Genomic DNA, 16,685 nt, shown 5'->3' on the forward strand with positions numbered 1-16,685 from the left:
CTCCTTGTACAGTACACGCAGTACAACCCAGCGTTGCCAGATGTTTTTTGTCCTTGTAGCCAAATAATTTTTAAAAAGTAGCCCAAAAGTAGCCAACTGCAGGAACAGTTGGCTACTTTTGGGCTACTTTTGTACTAGGTGTTGTTTTACCTAGTACTTTTGTACTAATCTGCTTGTCATAGCACCAAGATACCCAACACCATATTTCTAGTACCATTCATAAAATCCTAATACCTTTCCTTTCAAAACATTCATTTTTATTCTATATTTCTGTATTATTTTACTTTACTTTGGCAGTAAATAGATTTTTTTTTATTGCTTCCTCATTCAAGTGCAGCAGTTGAACGTATTTTTTACAATTACATTTAATAAAAACTATACAAAATCGAGTTTTTACCTATGCCTTGAAGCACTGTTATTAGCAAAGAAGCTACTTAAAAGCAACAAAGATAAATGTTACACAGGAAATCACTATCTGCTTCAACCATACAAAAACATTCCAGTGAGGAAGATTCTGATGATGATGATCTTACCAGTGATTTTTCAAGGTGATAATTTTAAAGTTTAGTACTTTGTGTTCATTACTTTTTTCAACATTTTGTTTATTTGATTGTTGTTGAAGAATAATAGCATTCTTGCAATATATGAATTTAGCCTGTGTGAATTTTGTATGTAACATGTAACACTATATATATTTTAATAAATAGAAATTTGAAAAATTATAAATTTATATATTATTTATAAGTATATATTTAAATAATATATAATATGTACATATATTCAGCAGTTTACGGTCAAAGTAATGCCTGCATTAGTCAATACAGTCACTTCTCGACTTATGACGGGGTTTGGTTCCGCAACTTCCGCCGTAAGTCAAAATGGTCATAAGTTGTCCTACTTTTCTTGTATACATAAATCTAAATTTTATTGATTATAATTATTTATTTGCAGTTAGATAATTTTTATATAGTTTTCTTGTATTAATTTTCTGTTGAAAAGTAAGCAAAGCATCAAATTAAAGAAATTTCTTTCCACATGTAAATTAAGTATGCAGCCAATTATGTAGCCAATTAATAATTGGCTACATTTCAGTATTATGACATTGCTACAGGTGATGACAGATGAGTAACAGCTTTAAGAATTCCAGTAAATGATTATTAATGAGGGAAAAAAACATTTATTTTACTATGTGAGATTTCCCTTTATAATTCAAAACTACTAACTCATGTTTTATGTCAAATATTCTTTTCAAATATTTAAAAACAAAGGATTAGGTTTATAATTATAATCCTGTCTTAAAAAGAATGTTAATACATTATTCTCATAATTATTATGACTCTTTAGAGCTTATTAATATTGAACAACTTTCAAAATTAGTAAAATATTCTATTATTTTGTATATGTAAGTTTCTACATATGTGTGACTGGAGGGTCAGGGACCTCTTTAGTGCCTCTTCAGGACTGACATAACCATGTCCCGGGTGACACGGAAGCCGAGATGGCATGTTGATAAAAAGGTCGAAGTTAAATAAATAAATGATATTTTACATTAAAAAACTAATTTTTAATTAAACTTTTTTGAAAGATTTTATCAGTGTAGGGATATGGATATTTATCCACATCAAAAATATACATCAGAGTGAGTCAAAAGTCTCAAATATAGATATTAATGGATATTTTATTTTGTAATCACGTGTAAATTATAAAACGTGACTTAAGCTGGTGCTGGTTAATTGAATACATACATTCCTGTCAAACCACATTAACATACATAGGGTGACCAAATGTCCTCTTTTTTCCACTCTTGTCCTTCATTTTAGCCTTGTGTCCAGGAAGAATTTTCAAATTATAATAAATGCCCTTTAAGAACTTCTAAGTTTTGTGGACATATAAATAAAATTTATAATAAATGTATTGATTTACAGTGTATATGCTAGCATTTAGTTTCATTTACTGAGGAAACAGATATATCATACATTTTTTCCACATCATACCTTTTGAAGTGAAATGTTCACTTTTTCATTTGTGGCTATCTGGTTACTATTCAAACATGTACATCATAAATAGTCCATGTTTTAAATGAAAACTTTTGAACCATCCGGTTTGCTAAAAGTATGATCTCGAGATTTGTATGTTCGGATTTTAAGTTTTTTATATAATATAGTTTTGATATTTTATTATTAAATTTTTCTAAAATGGCATCTGTTTGATTTTCTCAATGTTTTACTTTATATCAGGGCTGTGGAGTTGGAGTCGGAGTTGTGGAGTTTTGGTGTTTTAGCCGGAGTCGGAATCATCAAAAAATCCGCCGACTCCAACTCCCTTTTACTTACCAACTTGTTACGTATATGAAACGGAGTCGGAGTCGGATGGTAAGGAAAAGTCGGAGTCGGAGTTGGTAGATTTTTACGCGACTCCACAGCCCTGCTTTATATATTTAGATTGTAAATACATTTATAAAATATATATTTCAAATAAATTGCTGTAGAATTCCTATTAATTAATTATTTTATTTATTAATAATAGTAATAAATAACATTTCTAAAGTAGTGTTAGTTGTGAAATCTTTAAAATAATAATTTGAAATTGTATATTCAACACATTTCTATTGTTTAATTAGATCAGAAAGGGTTTGTAAGGAAAGCAATTAAATGTAATCATCCTAAATATAATATGAGGTAAGTTCATTTTAATTATAAATATTAACTTCATATAAAATAATAATTTAAATTATCTTCAAAATTAAAATATTCATAATAAACTAAGAAATAAAGCATTTTTTTCTATATTTTTAGACTAAAAATGGATAATCTGGCAGAAAAGGATATATTTGAAGACAACATAACAGAAGGCAATAATTATAATTGTGTTGTAACTCTATCAGAAAATATAAATGATGACGCAGAAGAGAAAATAATCATTGATGATGATGACAGTTAACCACAAAAAAATATTTGTAAATATGTACAGGTGAATTTATTATAAAAAGAATTTATAATAAACAAGAATTTATTAAATTTGAAAATATTATTCAATTAAATTTATTATACTCTGTATTACAGTATTGCAACTTTAATATGGAAACATTTAAAATTAAACTATGATCAGACAATTCCAATTCTTAAAAACTATAAATTTTTATACAAAAAAAATATTTATTTATTTAATTTTTTAATTTGATCTTTATTCCATGAATGAATTTTGCAATTTGAAATGTTACTATGACTAATGAACAGGCTTATTACACATCCAGCCTATTTAATTAACTTAACCAAATTGCATTTTGGCCTTACTGGCCCTTATAATTGGATGACATACAAGACACAGAATATATGGTGACAATTGCCAACATTATAATATACGTTAATAGTACAATTATTACATCTTATTAATATGATTTTAAATTATCACTAGGACAGTAACGCAACAATACTAAACAAATCCGGTAAAAACCTTGTAAATAGTCTTTCTGTCTTCTTTGTGGTTGTGGTAATTTTCTATTATTCTGTCTCCACCGCATTTGTTGGCTATGCTGGTTCAATTTCCTTTTCTTGATTTTTAGGCACATTTTTCATTATTATTATGGATGATCCTGTATATGTTTTGGTTTTGATTCAAATTGATTCAATATCGTAAGCAACTTAATTTTCCTTCCTTCTGTAATTATATTAGTACTAGTATTAATCTAAAATAATTTAGTTTTAATTAGTAATATAACACGATGGAAACGGATTTTCCGCACACTAGCTTCGGGATGCATAATTGTTGGGAAAACAAATAATACTGTTAAGAACGGGCAACAGAAAGGAGAATATTGTAAGTTACTGTGAAGAGAAAATAAATTGATATTGTCATTGTATTCCTAAATGAAAGATGGTTTAATGTATATTGTTTATAACATGTGGTTTTCATTAACCTGCATCACCACAATATTTCCTACATATTACTAAATGTAATTGCATAAACAACTAAGAAAATTAAAATTAAACCTTTAAATAACAATATCGCATGCATGGCCCACATGTATTTACATTTATTTATTTATTTTTATGATCGTATTTATAGAATGTAAAACATTTTTGTATTTTTTATTATAATTTGGTAATAATGACAAGTTCAAAAAGTAAATTAGCTTAGTGTTTTAACAATTCAGCTATATTAATACTGACACACATAAACTGGGCTTACATACAAACAATGTTTTTATTGTTATAAGCAACTACAGGGATAGTTTTTAAAAATAAAAAATTTCTGTTGAAACATTGCGCAAAAATTTTAGTCATTTCAGTGTCATCCACATCTTATGATGTCACAGGTGACACCAGATATGTACCCCTAGAGACACCACGGTTTCATAGCAATGAATACATAATTATAATATATATGTTTCAAACAAATCATTTAGTTAATTTTAAGTTACCATTTAAATAAATAATGATAGAATACATTATTAAAAAATACTTGTAAGGTCGATATCATCTAAGTCGATCTGGCAAATGCTACGAAAATCTGTTCTAATGTAGTATCGCTAATGAGATAATCTTCTAAAGTAAATTTTTGTTTTACTTCTTCCATAAAAGAGAATATTCTACTCAATTTCATAGACACGTCTGATAAATGATATTGAAGAGTATCCTGAAAATGAGAAATACTATAATTAGCAAATATTCAATGTTCTAATTGAATCACAAGTAATTATTAATTAGTTGTAAGATTTAAAATTTAATATCTGATTTATTTGCAATGTGGCAGCTAAATCTACATTTTTAATATAAATAGCTTCAAACATTCGGTGCCTTTACATTGCATTAGAGTAATTCCTCAATTTAAAAGACATTCCTTTAATGATATCAAATTAGTTATTCAAAGCAAGTATATGGGATGAGAAAATATCAAATATATTTTTTTCTGCTAATAAGAAGTCTCTTGAGTAGGAATACCTAATTTCTTTCAATTTTTTTCCTAGAATTACTCTTACTAATTAATGAAAAAATAAAATGGCTTTTTGTGTGTACAGATAATCTGTAGATATTAAATGTAGTTATTTTAATATGTATATTTGCTTTAATTACTTTATAATAAGAAGATACTGTCATTTAAAGTTCAGATATGCAATGTACAATACAAACATCTGAAACAAAGCATCCCTGCAAACACATAAAGCCATTTTATTTTTTCATTTCTTAGTAGAGTAATTTTAGAAAAAATTTGAAATAAATCAGTCTTCTTTATCTGATTTGTGAGATATATATAAATATAACTGACAAGAAAAGTAAGTTATAGTTATAGTGAAAAATAAAAATAAACTTTTGGAACAACTTCGGCACACAATACTTTTGTTTGAAACTTACAACACTTCATATTCAAAATAACTTTCTACAGTAGCTACAAACTTTTGCTTGCATCCATACCAATGTAAAAGCAATCCTGGAAAGCTGTTTTTTTATAATGTCTTTGTGGACTATCATTGCTATTGTTTCCACCTCTGCAGCTGCTACTGAAAACCAATCCTCTTTCATTTTAGGAAATAGACAAAAGTCTTTGAGGATAAGATCGAGGAAAAACGAGGTTGAGAAACCATTCTTATGCCTTTCTTTGTGATATATTAATTACCTAAGAATACTGATGGAAGCTGAATGTGAAGAAAACTCTTAAAGATATTACAAAAATTTGCTTTTGGAACTTCTTGATAAATAGTATGGACAGTGGAAGAAATGTGTAGCTGCAGATAGAACTCACTTTAGAGATAGTCTTCTGTAAATACCTATACTAAATATTAAATAAAAGTTTTGTGGTTCACAAAAATACTCCATAGTCTTAGTGTTATAGATAGGATCATCTCTAAATTTTGCAGAGCCCAATGCAAAATATAATGCAGATCCATTCAAAATGCAAGGACTGAGCATCTAAGTCTCTTTTTAGCTGGAGAACATGTGACATATCTGAGAAGCAAGATAGAAACTATGGACAACTAATTAGATATACTTGACAAGCTTACATTGTAGTCAAGGCTGATTTTGGTATTCATAACCAAGGAATAAAAACATAATTTGTAGAAAGATTGTTGTCAAAACTTGTAGCACATTTAACCATTTATTCAATCTTCATTCTCTTTATCATAATAATAGTTTAATAATATTTGCTTTTCCTACTAAGCATATTACTACTGTAGTGATAAAAATGTAGAATATTGAGTAAAATAGTAGATCATACCATTCATAATAAGTATTATATAGAATGTTAATTATTTATAAGAAAAATATTACAAAAATTAATTATTTCTNCATTCCCATGTGAAAACAGATGATTATTTGGAAATTCAAAGAAACTCGTAAGTGTAATCGACGAAGAGTGAATTCGACTGTTAAGAATTGGCAAAAAAGGTTCCCGATTGTCCAGCTTTACACGAACAAATTATGTTGTCGATTTTACAAGATTTTTCCTTGAAGTTTAAGATGCCAGTAATTTTTCTGGGACAATGTGTGCATTTACATGCATTTGATATTTTATTTGTTATTAAATGAAATAATAAAGAAAATTAGTTTTATTAATACAATTCTAATTTTTTGATCTTTAAAGTCACACCTTGTCCTATATGGTGAGATCGTCTTATATTCAAGTAAATACGGTACTTCAAAATTTTTATTTCTGTAGAAGTATGCCAGAACCAACCAAATCAGTCAATTCTAAAAAAAACAATTGAATAATTGGTTTCTTATAACCGATTGTGCCCAACGCTAGTCTGAAGACTAAGAACACAAAAAGGTATAGAACGATCTCGCTCGCTTGTTTCAATAATAGTACATAAAACAGCTCAATTCAAGCTCCGAATAAGACGTTTGGGACCTTATCAGAACCGTAGAACATACCTACGCAAAAAAGTCTAAGGAACCATACCTCTACGAGCGACCCATGGCGAGATACGGCCCCAAAATTGGATTGCAAGTCACGTCGCTCTGCTAAGACTATTGCATTTAACTATTTAGCCCACTTCACTGTTCACAGAGTACACAATGTTATATAGTTTTATGGGGTGTAGGCTTGCCCCTACCCAGGCATCGTGGTGCGTGTTATCCTCGGCACCGAAGCACACGACTACATGCGGAGTATCTCAACGAAGGCGAGGGTTGCACATACAGATATGGTTCTTTTGACATCACTATAAAGGACAGTAATATATGATTAATTTTAGGTTCACTAGTCAGATAAAGTAGCCATTTTCTAAAAATGCAGCGCCCTCTATAACTGATGAAGAATGTGTATTGTCAGTCACTATGAAGTATTGTCAGCTATATTAGATAATTATATTCGATAAATTAACTTATTTTAACGAATTCCTATCCAAAATTATTATTATATACAAAATGTTCTATAAAATAACTGAATAATTGATAATAATTAATAATTTGTCGTATTATACTTACATTTTTCGCAAACCATCTTCGAACTTTAATCGAGACGTCGAACTGTACAGAAAAACACTAACAAATACGACATCAGTGTTGCCATTTCTCTCATTCAATATTTTTATTAATTTACTGACCCTGATAATCTTCATGTTTGGAAAATATATGAAATAATAATAATCATTAATAAATAAAATTAAAAAATTTTAAAAAACGAAATACTTTTAATTATTATTTATTTAAAGAAAGCTAAAATGTTTTCCTATCCGCTTCCTGCCTAAATCAGATGGCGCTAAGGTAAAGCGCCCTCTTGCGATGGAAATTTGAAAAACGTAGTTACAATCACGTGTACGATACTGTACATAAATCTAGCTAAAAAATTCTAGTACAAGTTGACCAAAGGAAACTTAACTTAATGGTCATATATTATTTTTTCAGCTTAATGACTTTGTATGACTTGTTTAAATAAATAAAATCTTGTAAAAATGCGAGAATAATTGCTTTTATGTGATAGTAAATTTTTAAAATTTTGGAAACATTGTATAAACTATGTGGGAAGTATGTTCTCGTAAATATTGCGTTTATGGTAAAATTATTTGGCTGCAATTTGAAAAAATTGTAGACCTATAAATTCCCACTGTCGTCACCTATCTACCTGTCCTTCCTTAATCTCGAGAAAGGAGCTAGACTGCCTGGATTATGTAAAAAAGTTTTCTGCTCTATTCATAATTCAAGCTACATATTCTGTTGACACCTTTTTTTTTCTTAAGTAAATACTTACCCTTGTTACTTTATGAGCATGATTATTTCAACTTTTACGATTCTTTATTAAATGACTGGATGGCCATTTAATAAAGAAAACTCTATTTATTGATGCTTTTTACTCTCAGATTACGTGATGACATCAGGGCCGTGTTCAGTAACGCAGAATTCTTGCTAAGTCTAGTTAAGCTGCAATGTTGAACTCGTTTCTAACTACTGCTCGACTCCTCCCACCACTAGAATTCTAGCTGGTTCAGTCATGCTAACTTCTACTAGTGACTTCATGTGTTTCGTCGTACTATTTGCAAGATGGCTGCTCATGTTGGACTAAATGTATTTTATTATAACAATCACAAAGTTATTCTAAGTCATTAACTCATTCTAAAATGACTTCAAAATGTAAAATTATCATACGTCGCTACAATTAATAATTATTTCATCACGATCTTATGCAGCCTTCATTTGAATAATTGTATTGGTTACTTCATCCTTTTCGACCAGTTCATTTGCAACAATTGTTGCAATCATAAATTTAACTTTGTTTACCATTTTGCACAGTTGTCTAACTAAGAATAATCGTTCAATGATGCTCAGAACATTATTAGCTCTGCCCACTAAGCCACTCAGAATTCTAACTTAGGTGTTCTGCATTACTGAACACGGCCCAGAATTCCCAGGTCTATTTTGGTAACAATTCCGCCCCTGGTCGGAGTTGGTCGGTAGATTTTTAAATGACTCCACAGTTCTGATTTTAACGTAAAATTCATACATACTCTAGTATTGTGATGGGAATAACTTTTTTAAACTTTTTATGCCCAAACAAAAAATGAAATATTTAAAAAATTGATTGCCCTGGACAACTTGTGGGTTATATAAAGTCATAAAAATTTGTTTCCATCATCATGACACGATAGTGCTATGATAGAGGTTTGACCTCTCAGAAAGTCAGGAATGTCATTCAAAAACAAAATAAAAATGATTGGACTCAATGGTTCTCCTTGAAGTAACCGTCTATTTGATTCAACATAAATCAGTATAAAAGCAAAAATCCTCTGTAAGATAATGCGAGACCTCTAATGTAAGTTTATTTTAGCCAAAAATAACTTTTTCTTTGCCTTACATAGCGACTTATAGCCTTTATTTAACCCATCAGTATGCTATGTAATACTATAAAGAAGCTAAATACATGTATCTCCTTAATAACACAGATTAAAATAAGTGTTGAGTCTGGAGCTAATGGAAGGAATGGCGAAATAGATCGAGGAGCTTCTAGCAGTGATGCCAGGTAACAGAATCAGGGCTACAAAGGCGGCACCTGTTTTGTTCCACTTAGTAATTTTGTACTAATCTAGTAGACTATCTTTTTACTTGTTCCAGTACCAAGATACCCACCACCATTTTCCTAGTACTCTTCATGAAATCCTAATGGTAAGATTCACCCTCCGAATGAGGGGTGGCGACCTCCCCAAAATGTATCCCTCCCCTGTGCAAACAAAAAAGTCAAAGGAACCATACCTCTACGCACGACCCTTCACGAGATATGTCCGAAAATTTGCCTACGTCATTTCCGGTCACGTGATACCGTGCCCAAAAGGAAAGCCTACCATTCAAAAAAAAAAAAAAAAACACACACACACCTTTCTTAGCTCTCCTTGCGGCGCCACCCCCTCATTCGGAGGATAAATCTTACCATCCTAATACCTTTCAAAACATTTATTTTTATTCTATATTTCTATATTTTTTTTTTATTTTACTTTGGCAGTAAATAGATGTTCTTATTGCTTCCTCATTCAAATGCAGCAGTTGAACGTATTAAATTCAATAAAAACTAAACTACAAAATTGAGTTCTTGCCGATTCCTGTGAAACACTGTTATTAGCAAAGGAGCTACTTAAAAGCAACAACGATAAAATGTTACGCTTGGAAACCGTCATCTGCTTCAACCATACAAAAACATTCTAGTGAGGAAGATTCTAATGATGATGATCTTACCAGTGATTTTTCAATGTGATGATTTTAAAGTTTAGTACTTCGTGTTCATTACTTTTGTTTCAACATTTTGTTCATTTGATTGTTGTTGAGGGATAATAGTATTCTTGCAATATACAAATTTATCCTGTATGAATTTTGTATGTTACATATAACACTATATATATTTTAATAAATAGAAATTTGATAAATTATAAATTTATATATTATTTATAAGTATATATTTAAATAATATATAATATGTACATATATTCAGCAGTTTACGGTCAAAGTAATGCCTGCATTAGTCAATACAGTCACTTCTCGACTTATGACGGGGTTTGGTTCCGCAACTTCCGCCGTAAGTCAAAATGGTCATAAGTTGTCCTACTTTTCTTGTATACATAAATCTAAATTTTATTGATCATAATTATTTATTTGCAGTTAGATAATTTTTATATAGTTTTCTTGTATTAATTTTCTGTTGAAAAGTAAGCAAAGCATCAAATTAAAGAAATTTCTTTCCACATGTAAATTAAGTATGCAGCCAATTATGTAGCCAATTAATAATTGGCTACATTTCAGTATTATGACATTGCTACAGGTGATGACAGATGAGTAACAGCTTTAAGAATTCCAGTAAATGATTATTAATGAGGGAAAAAAACATTTATTTTACTATGTGAGATTTCCCTTTATAATTCAAAACTACTAACTCATGTTTTATGTCAAATATTCTTTTCAAATATTTAAAAACAAAGGATTAGGTTTATAATTATAATCCTGTCTTAAAAAGAATGTTAATACATTATTCTCATAATTATTATGACTCTTTAGAGCTTATTAATATTGAACAACTTTCAAAATTAGTAAAATATTCTATTATTTTGTATATGTAAGTTTCTACATATGTGTGACTGGAGGGTCGGGGACCTCTTTAGTGCCTCTTCAGGACTGACATAACCATGTCCCGGGTGACACGGAAGCCGAGATGGCATGTTGATAAAAAGGTCGAAGTTAAATAAATAAATGATATTTTACATTAAAAAACTAATTTTTAATTAAACTTTTTTGAAAGATTTTATCAGTGTAGGGATATGGATATTTATCCACATCAAAAATATACATCAGAGTGAGTCAAAAGTCTCAAATATAGATATTAATGGATATTTTATTTTGTAATCACGTGTAAATTATAAAACGTGACTTAAGCTGGTGCTGGTTAATTGAATACATACATTCCTGTCAAACCACATTAACATACATAGGGTGACCAAATGTCCTCTTTTTTCCACTCTTGTCCTTCATTTTAGCCTTGTGTCCAGGAAGAATTTTCAAATTATAATAAATGCCCTTTAAGAACTTCTAAGTTTTGTGGACATATAAATAAAATTTATAATAAATGTATTGATTTACAGTGTATATGCTAGCATTTAGTTTCATTTACTGAGGAAACAGATATATCATACATTTTTTCCACATCATACCTTTTGAAGTGAAATGTTCACTTTTTCATTTGTGGCTATCTGGTTACTATTCAAACATGTACATCATAAATAGTCCATGTTTTAAATGAAAACTTTTGAACCATCCGGTTTGCTAAAAGTATGATCTCGAGATTTGTATGTTCGGATTTTAAGTTTTTTATATAATATAGTTTTGATATTTTATTATTAAATTTTTCTAAAATGGCATCTGTTTGATTTTCTCAATGTTTTACTTTATATCAGGGCTGTGGAGTTGGAGTCGGAGTTGTGGAGTTTTGGTGTTTTAGCCGGAGTCGGAATCATCAAAAAATCCGCCGACTCCAACTCCCTTTTACTTACCAACTTGTTACGTATATGAAACGGAGTCGGAGTCGGATGGTAAGGAAAAGTCGGAGTCGGAGTTGGTAGATTTTTACGCGACTCCACAGCCCTGCTTTATATATTTAGATTGTAAATACATTTATAAAATATATATTTCAAATAAATTGCTGTAGAATTCCTATTAATTAATTATTTNGGGTAGGGATGGGTTTTATAAAAAATTATAAAAGGTAATATTCATTAAAATGGTTATTAATTTCGAACCCACTTGAGATATGACACACAACCCCCTTTATCTCCCACCCCTTGACCTTTAATCATCAAAATTTAATAGCATCAATTCTCCTAATACACAAACCTCCCTACAAAATTTCAGAAGTTTTTGATAAAAAGTACAGGAGTTATTAAGCTTCAAAGAGGGTGAACAAAATTGTGCCACAAACACCCAAGCATCCATACATACCAAAAAAATCCCCAAATTGTTTTGCATTTCTCAAAATTTCAAAGGTCCCGAGTCCAAAATGTAAAAATTTCAGGGGGGGTCATTTTTTGAGCATTTATGATACGTTCCCTCTGTTATATATATAAAAGCTGAAAAAGTAATATAAAACTTAATTCAAAACTTAAACATTTAATAACTAAAAAAGTTTTGAAGCAAATGATAGAATATCTACACCGGAATACTGTAAAAATGCACATATCTATAAGCCTTTTACCAGTGCGCATCTCATCATACTATACAATACAGTTACAAACGTTTTTGAACTGTTACGGTTCTTCTTCAGGTAACGACCTCCCTAATGGAATGCGCTCTGATTCAAAGTTGCTATGAAATACAATCCGGAACGTTGTCCCAACTCGCTGACGTCATTATGGACTTGCGCGCTATACATGCTGTGTTCTATCCTAGAGTTTTATCTAGTAGGGTCTGCCAGACCGTCGACAGAGTGATTTCCTCCTTGTAGTTAATGCAATTATTCTCTTTAATAGTGTTTAAGCATATATAGATTGCCTCCAGCCGTCTGAGATAGTTCATGCGGTAGGTGGTGTGTACGACCTTTGCTTGAGAGAATATGGGTTCTATGTCTGGGTCCGAAGAGTATACGGCCAGAGCTGTGTTGGTTCTTTCATGGTTAATATCCGCTTTATGCTCTTTGATTCGGGTTTCAAGGGGGCGTTTGGTTAATCCTATGTAGACCATGTTTCTATTACATCTGTGATCAATGATAGGAATGGTGTAGATGCCGGGAAGTTTATTTCTGTCTGGGGTATCTTTTCCGTTTCGTAATAAATCAAAAATCGTAGCGTATCTTCCTGCTTCTGTATTGTATAGTGTGATGAGATACGCACCGGTAAAAGGCTTATAGATATGTGCATTTTTAAAGTTTTGAAGCATTTCTATCCTCAAAGAAATTTATTTAGGTTATCTTAAACATACTCTACAATAAAAATTTTAATAATTCAATTTAAAAAATTAATTTAATAACCTGATGTGCATCTTTCAATACAATAGTAGGAAAAGCAGTTTCAATAAACTTCTTTAATTCAGTAATCTGGTTTTCTTCATCAGTCTGTTTCATTTTGACAACAAGCGTATAGCCTTGACCAAATTTATTTCTAAGATCTTGTATTGTACCCAAACAATGAAATTTTCCTTTAGTCATAATTGCTACTCTGTCACATAGGACTTCGCATTCATTCATGCTGTAAAATATCAATTAAATTTAAAATTATTTAACTTATTTATAGATCAATGTTTGCCATTCAAAAGTTTATTTTATATAGAAAATTTATATTATTAAAATACTGAGATGATTTAGTATATTTAATGCTATATAAAGAGCAAAAACAACAAAAATTTATCAATTTTTTATTAAAATTTATGCTTATCAATTAAGTTCCAAGAATGCATTCATTAAATTCACATAATTTGGAATTTAATTTAATTGTCAAATCATTGGGCTGCAATTTGAAAAAATTGTAGACCTATAAATTCCCACTGTTGTCCATCCATCAGTCTTTCCTTAATCTTGACAATGGAGTTAGATAGATGAAAGATATGAAAACCTTACAGGCAGGAGGCTCTGATTAACTATATGTGAATTTCTGATGCAAACCAGAAGTCATGCTATTTCAGTTCAAAAATTTCCTCTGAAAGGAGCTAGATAGATAACCGGCATGACTTGATTGCTAAAGGAAAAGTATGATGTACAGGGGCAAGACACTGCTAATTTGAAGGTAAAGAGCATATATTTAAATTAAATTAAAAAATATGATTAAAAATTGCAGCCCAGCATTGTGACGATGTCATAGTAAAATAAATGCTCATTACTATTTCATTTTTAGTTATTTGTATTACCATATTAAATATAATATTGCGAGGATTGTCCCAAAAGTAATGCACAGTGTGCTTTAGTGGGTGTTGTAGGCAATGTAGACAGCTGATTGAAGCATCAGTGTATAGATTGAAGTCTTACAAACACATTGCTATCATATGGTAGTGGGATTCATTTAAAGGGAAAATGCCAAAAATTTGAAAAGACAATGAGAACAGTCCGTCAGATTGGATTTCAGCAATAGAGCAACGAGCGTATATTTGTATCAAAACAGTGCACGGTAAAAAAGTGCCCAAAATTCATGCCGCATTAAAAGAAGCATGTGAAGGTTTACTGTGAATCGTAGCACAGTACAGAGGTGGCACATGAAGTTTCGAGAAGGTCGAACAAGCATCAAAGATGATCTGCATGTGGGGTGGCCGTTTACTGTAACAGCTGACAACACAAACACTTCAATCATTGCAACATTGCTTAACGAAGACCAGAGAATTACGGTAAGAGAAATTGAGGTGGAGACAGGAATCTCGAAAAGAGCACGCATCGTATTTTAACACAGGTGCTAGACAACATCAGTGACACCAATCATCAAACTTCTCAAAAAATACGGCTGGGAAAAGCTTCGCCACCCGGCTTATAATCTTGATTTAAGCCCACCTGACTTCAATCTCTTCCCCAAGCTGAAGGAACTCCTTCGGGGTATGTTTTCCGATGCTGAAAGAGCTCTGAAGAGAAGTGACCCGACAGATTCAGATGCTCAAAAATAAGGGGATGTTGAACAGAATCCAAGCACTTCCACGCTGCTGGCAAGCATGCATTGATAAGGGAGGGGATTATTTTGAAGGCCTGTAATCACTTGTATCTTCTTCAATAAATATTTTTCGAGTTAGAGCCAACTGTGCATTACTTTTGGGAAACCCTCATAGATTCTATTTTATAACATAAAAATATTTAAATTATTTACACTCTTATTCTCTTATGAATAAGATATTTAAATTTGCATAAAATTTTAATGACAATTTAATTTTTGATTTTTATCAATTCTGCATCAGGGCCCACTTTGTCCAGTTGAATTTAAGATCAGGTGAGAACTTGTGGTTGTCTGAGAAATATGTCAAAAATTAGTAAATGGAAACATCATTCTAGATAACAAAAGCATTTATCTGCTAATACTAAAATTAATTTTAATAAAAAATTATTTTACTTATGAGATGTGATCAACAATGATTTCCCCAGTAAATTCTTAATTGTTATTAATATTTTCCATATCTTACGACGAGATTTTGGATCGATTCCAGTTGTCGGTTGGTCAAGAATAAGTATTTCTGGTAGACCAATTAAAGCTATTGCAATGGATAATTTACGTCGTGTTCCACCACTGAAAAATAAATTTTAACATTCTATTAGTCACTTTAATAAAATTAAATAATAATTGTGTATGCAAAGAATTACTAAAGATCCTTTATGTTAATAGAAGCAAAATGAAAGAACAAAGAAGTTTTAAAAATCAGGTAAATTAGTTTAAGGTAAAGACTGTGAAAATTGTGTATATAGTAGTTTTACTATTATACCTGTTATTCACAAGGATCTGATGTAAAGAATACTATTTTTTAAAAGTTTACTCTCAGGAGCAACACAACAAAGGAAAAATAATGAATAAATGTTAATATTTACATTTACCACTGCATATATTACATCAATGGTTATATTTAATTATAAAATTTAACAATTCAAAAAGCTAAAATGCAATAAAACAAAACTTAGTGAGCTGAAATTTTCAAATTGCAGATCTATAAATTCCCACTGGTGTCTGTCTGTTTGTCTGTCCTTCCTTAATCTCAAGAATAGGATTAGATATATGAAAGTTGAGACCAGATATGGAAAGCTTAAGTTCAGAAGGCCCTAATTAACTAGATACAAACTTCCACTTTAGACCAGAAGTCATGTTATTTCAATTTAAAAATTTTCACCAGAATGGAGTTAGATAGATACCACAACTCAACTGTTATAAGGAAAAGCATGATATACAGGGGCAAGATTACTAAACTCAAGATTAAGAATTGCATTATGACGATGCCACAATAATTTTGTCAAATTTTTTATAAATGAATCTAATTTATTTTTAATATTCCACTCAAAAATTTATTTACTTATGGAATTACATGAGATGCATTTTTTTTTAACTGTTTTGCATTGGGAATTCAGAATATAGAATACTTTTGCATTATAGGTTTTATTATCAAACCTATAATATATGCTTTAATTAATACTATAATGATGTCTGTTTCAGTTAGTGTGTTAAGGCGTAGGACAAAAGGGCCTTGCCTAAGTCAACAAGTTTTTTCTAAACATCTATTGATTCAAATGTAATTCTTATTATTCTTATTTAAGAATTTAATATTATATGG

At 30.4% G+C, this 16,685-nt stretch overlaps 1 protein-coding gene across 1 annotated transcript in view; it reads right to left on the minus strand.

Annotated features, from left to right (window-relative positions):
- Positions 1 to 4,405: 4,405 nt before the first annotated feature.
- Positions 4,406 to 16,685, minus strand: part of LOC111631100 (ATP-binding cassette sub-family A member 3-like) — a 50,577-nt gene continuing 38,297 nt past the window's right edge. The window contains exons 17-19 of the mRNA XM_023375295.1: positions 15,482 to 15,655; positions 13,432 to 13,648; positions 4,406 to 4,635 (exon numbers count right to left, since the gene is read on the minus strand). Of these exons, the coding sequence (XP_023231063.1) occupies positions 4,480 to 4,635; positions 13,432 to 13,648; positions 15,482 to 15,655 (547 nt within the window). The 3' untranslated portion in view covers positions 4,406 to 4,479. The remainder of the gene's footprint in view (positions 4,636 to 13,431; positions 13,649 to 15,481; positions 15,656 to 16,685) is intronic.

The sequence above is a fragment of the Centruroides sculpturatus genome, unplaced genomic scaffold (genome assembly GCF_000671375.1).
Source record: "Centruroides sculpturatus isolate CEXI.00-Female unplaced genomic scaffold, Cexi_2.0 scaffold664, whole genome shotgun sequence".
NCBI classification, from domain to species: Eukaryota; Metazoa; Arthropoda; class Arachnida; order Scorpiones; family Buthidae; genus Centruroides; species Centruroides sculpturatus.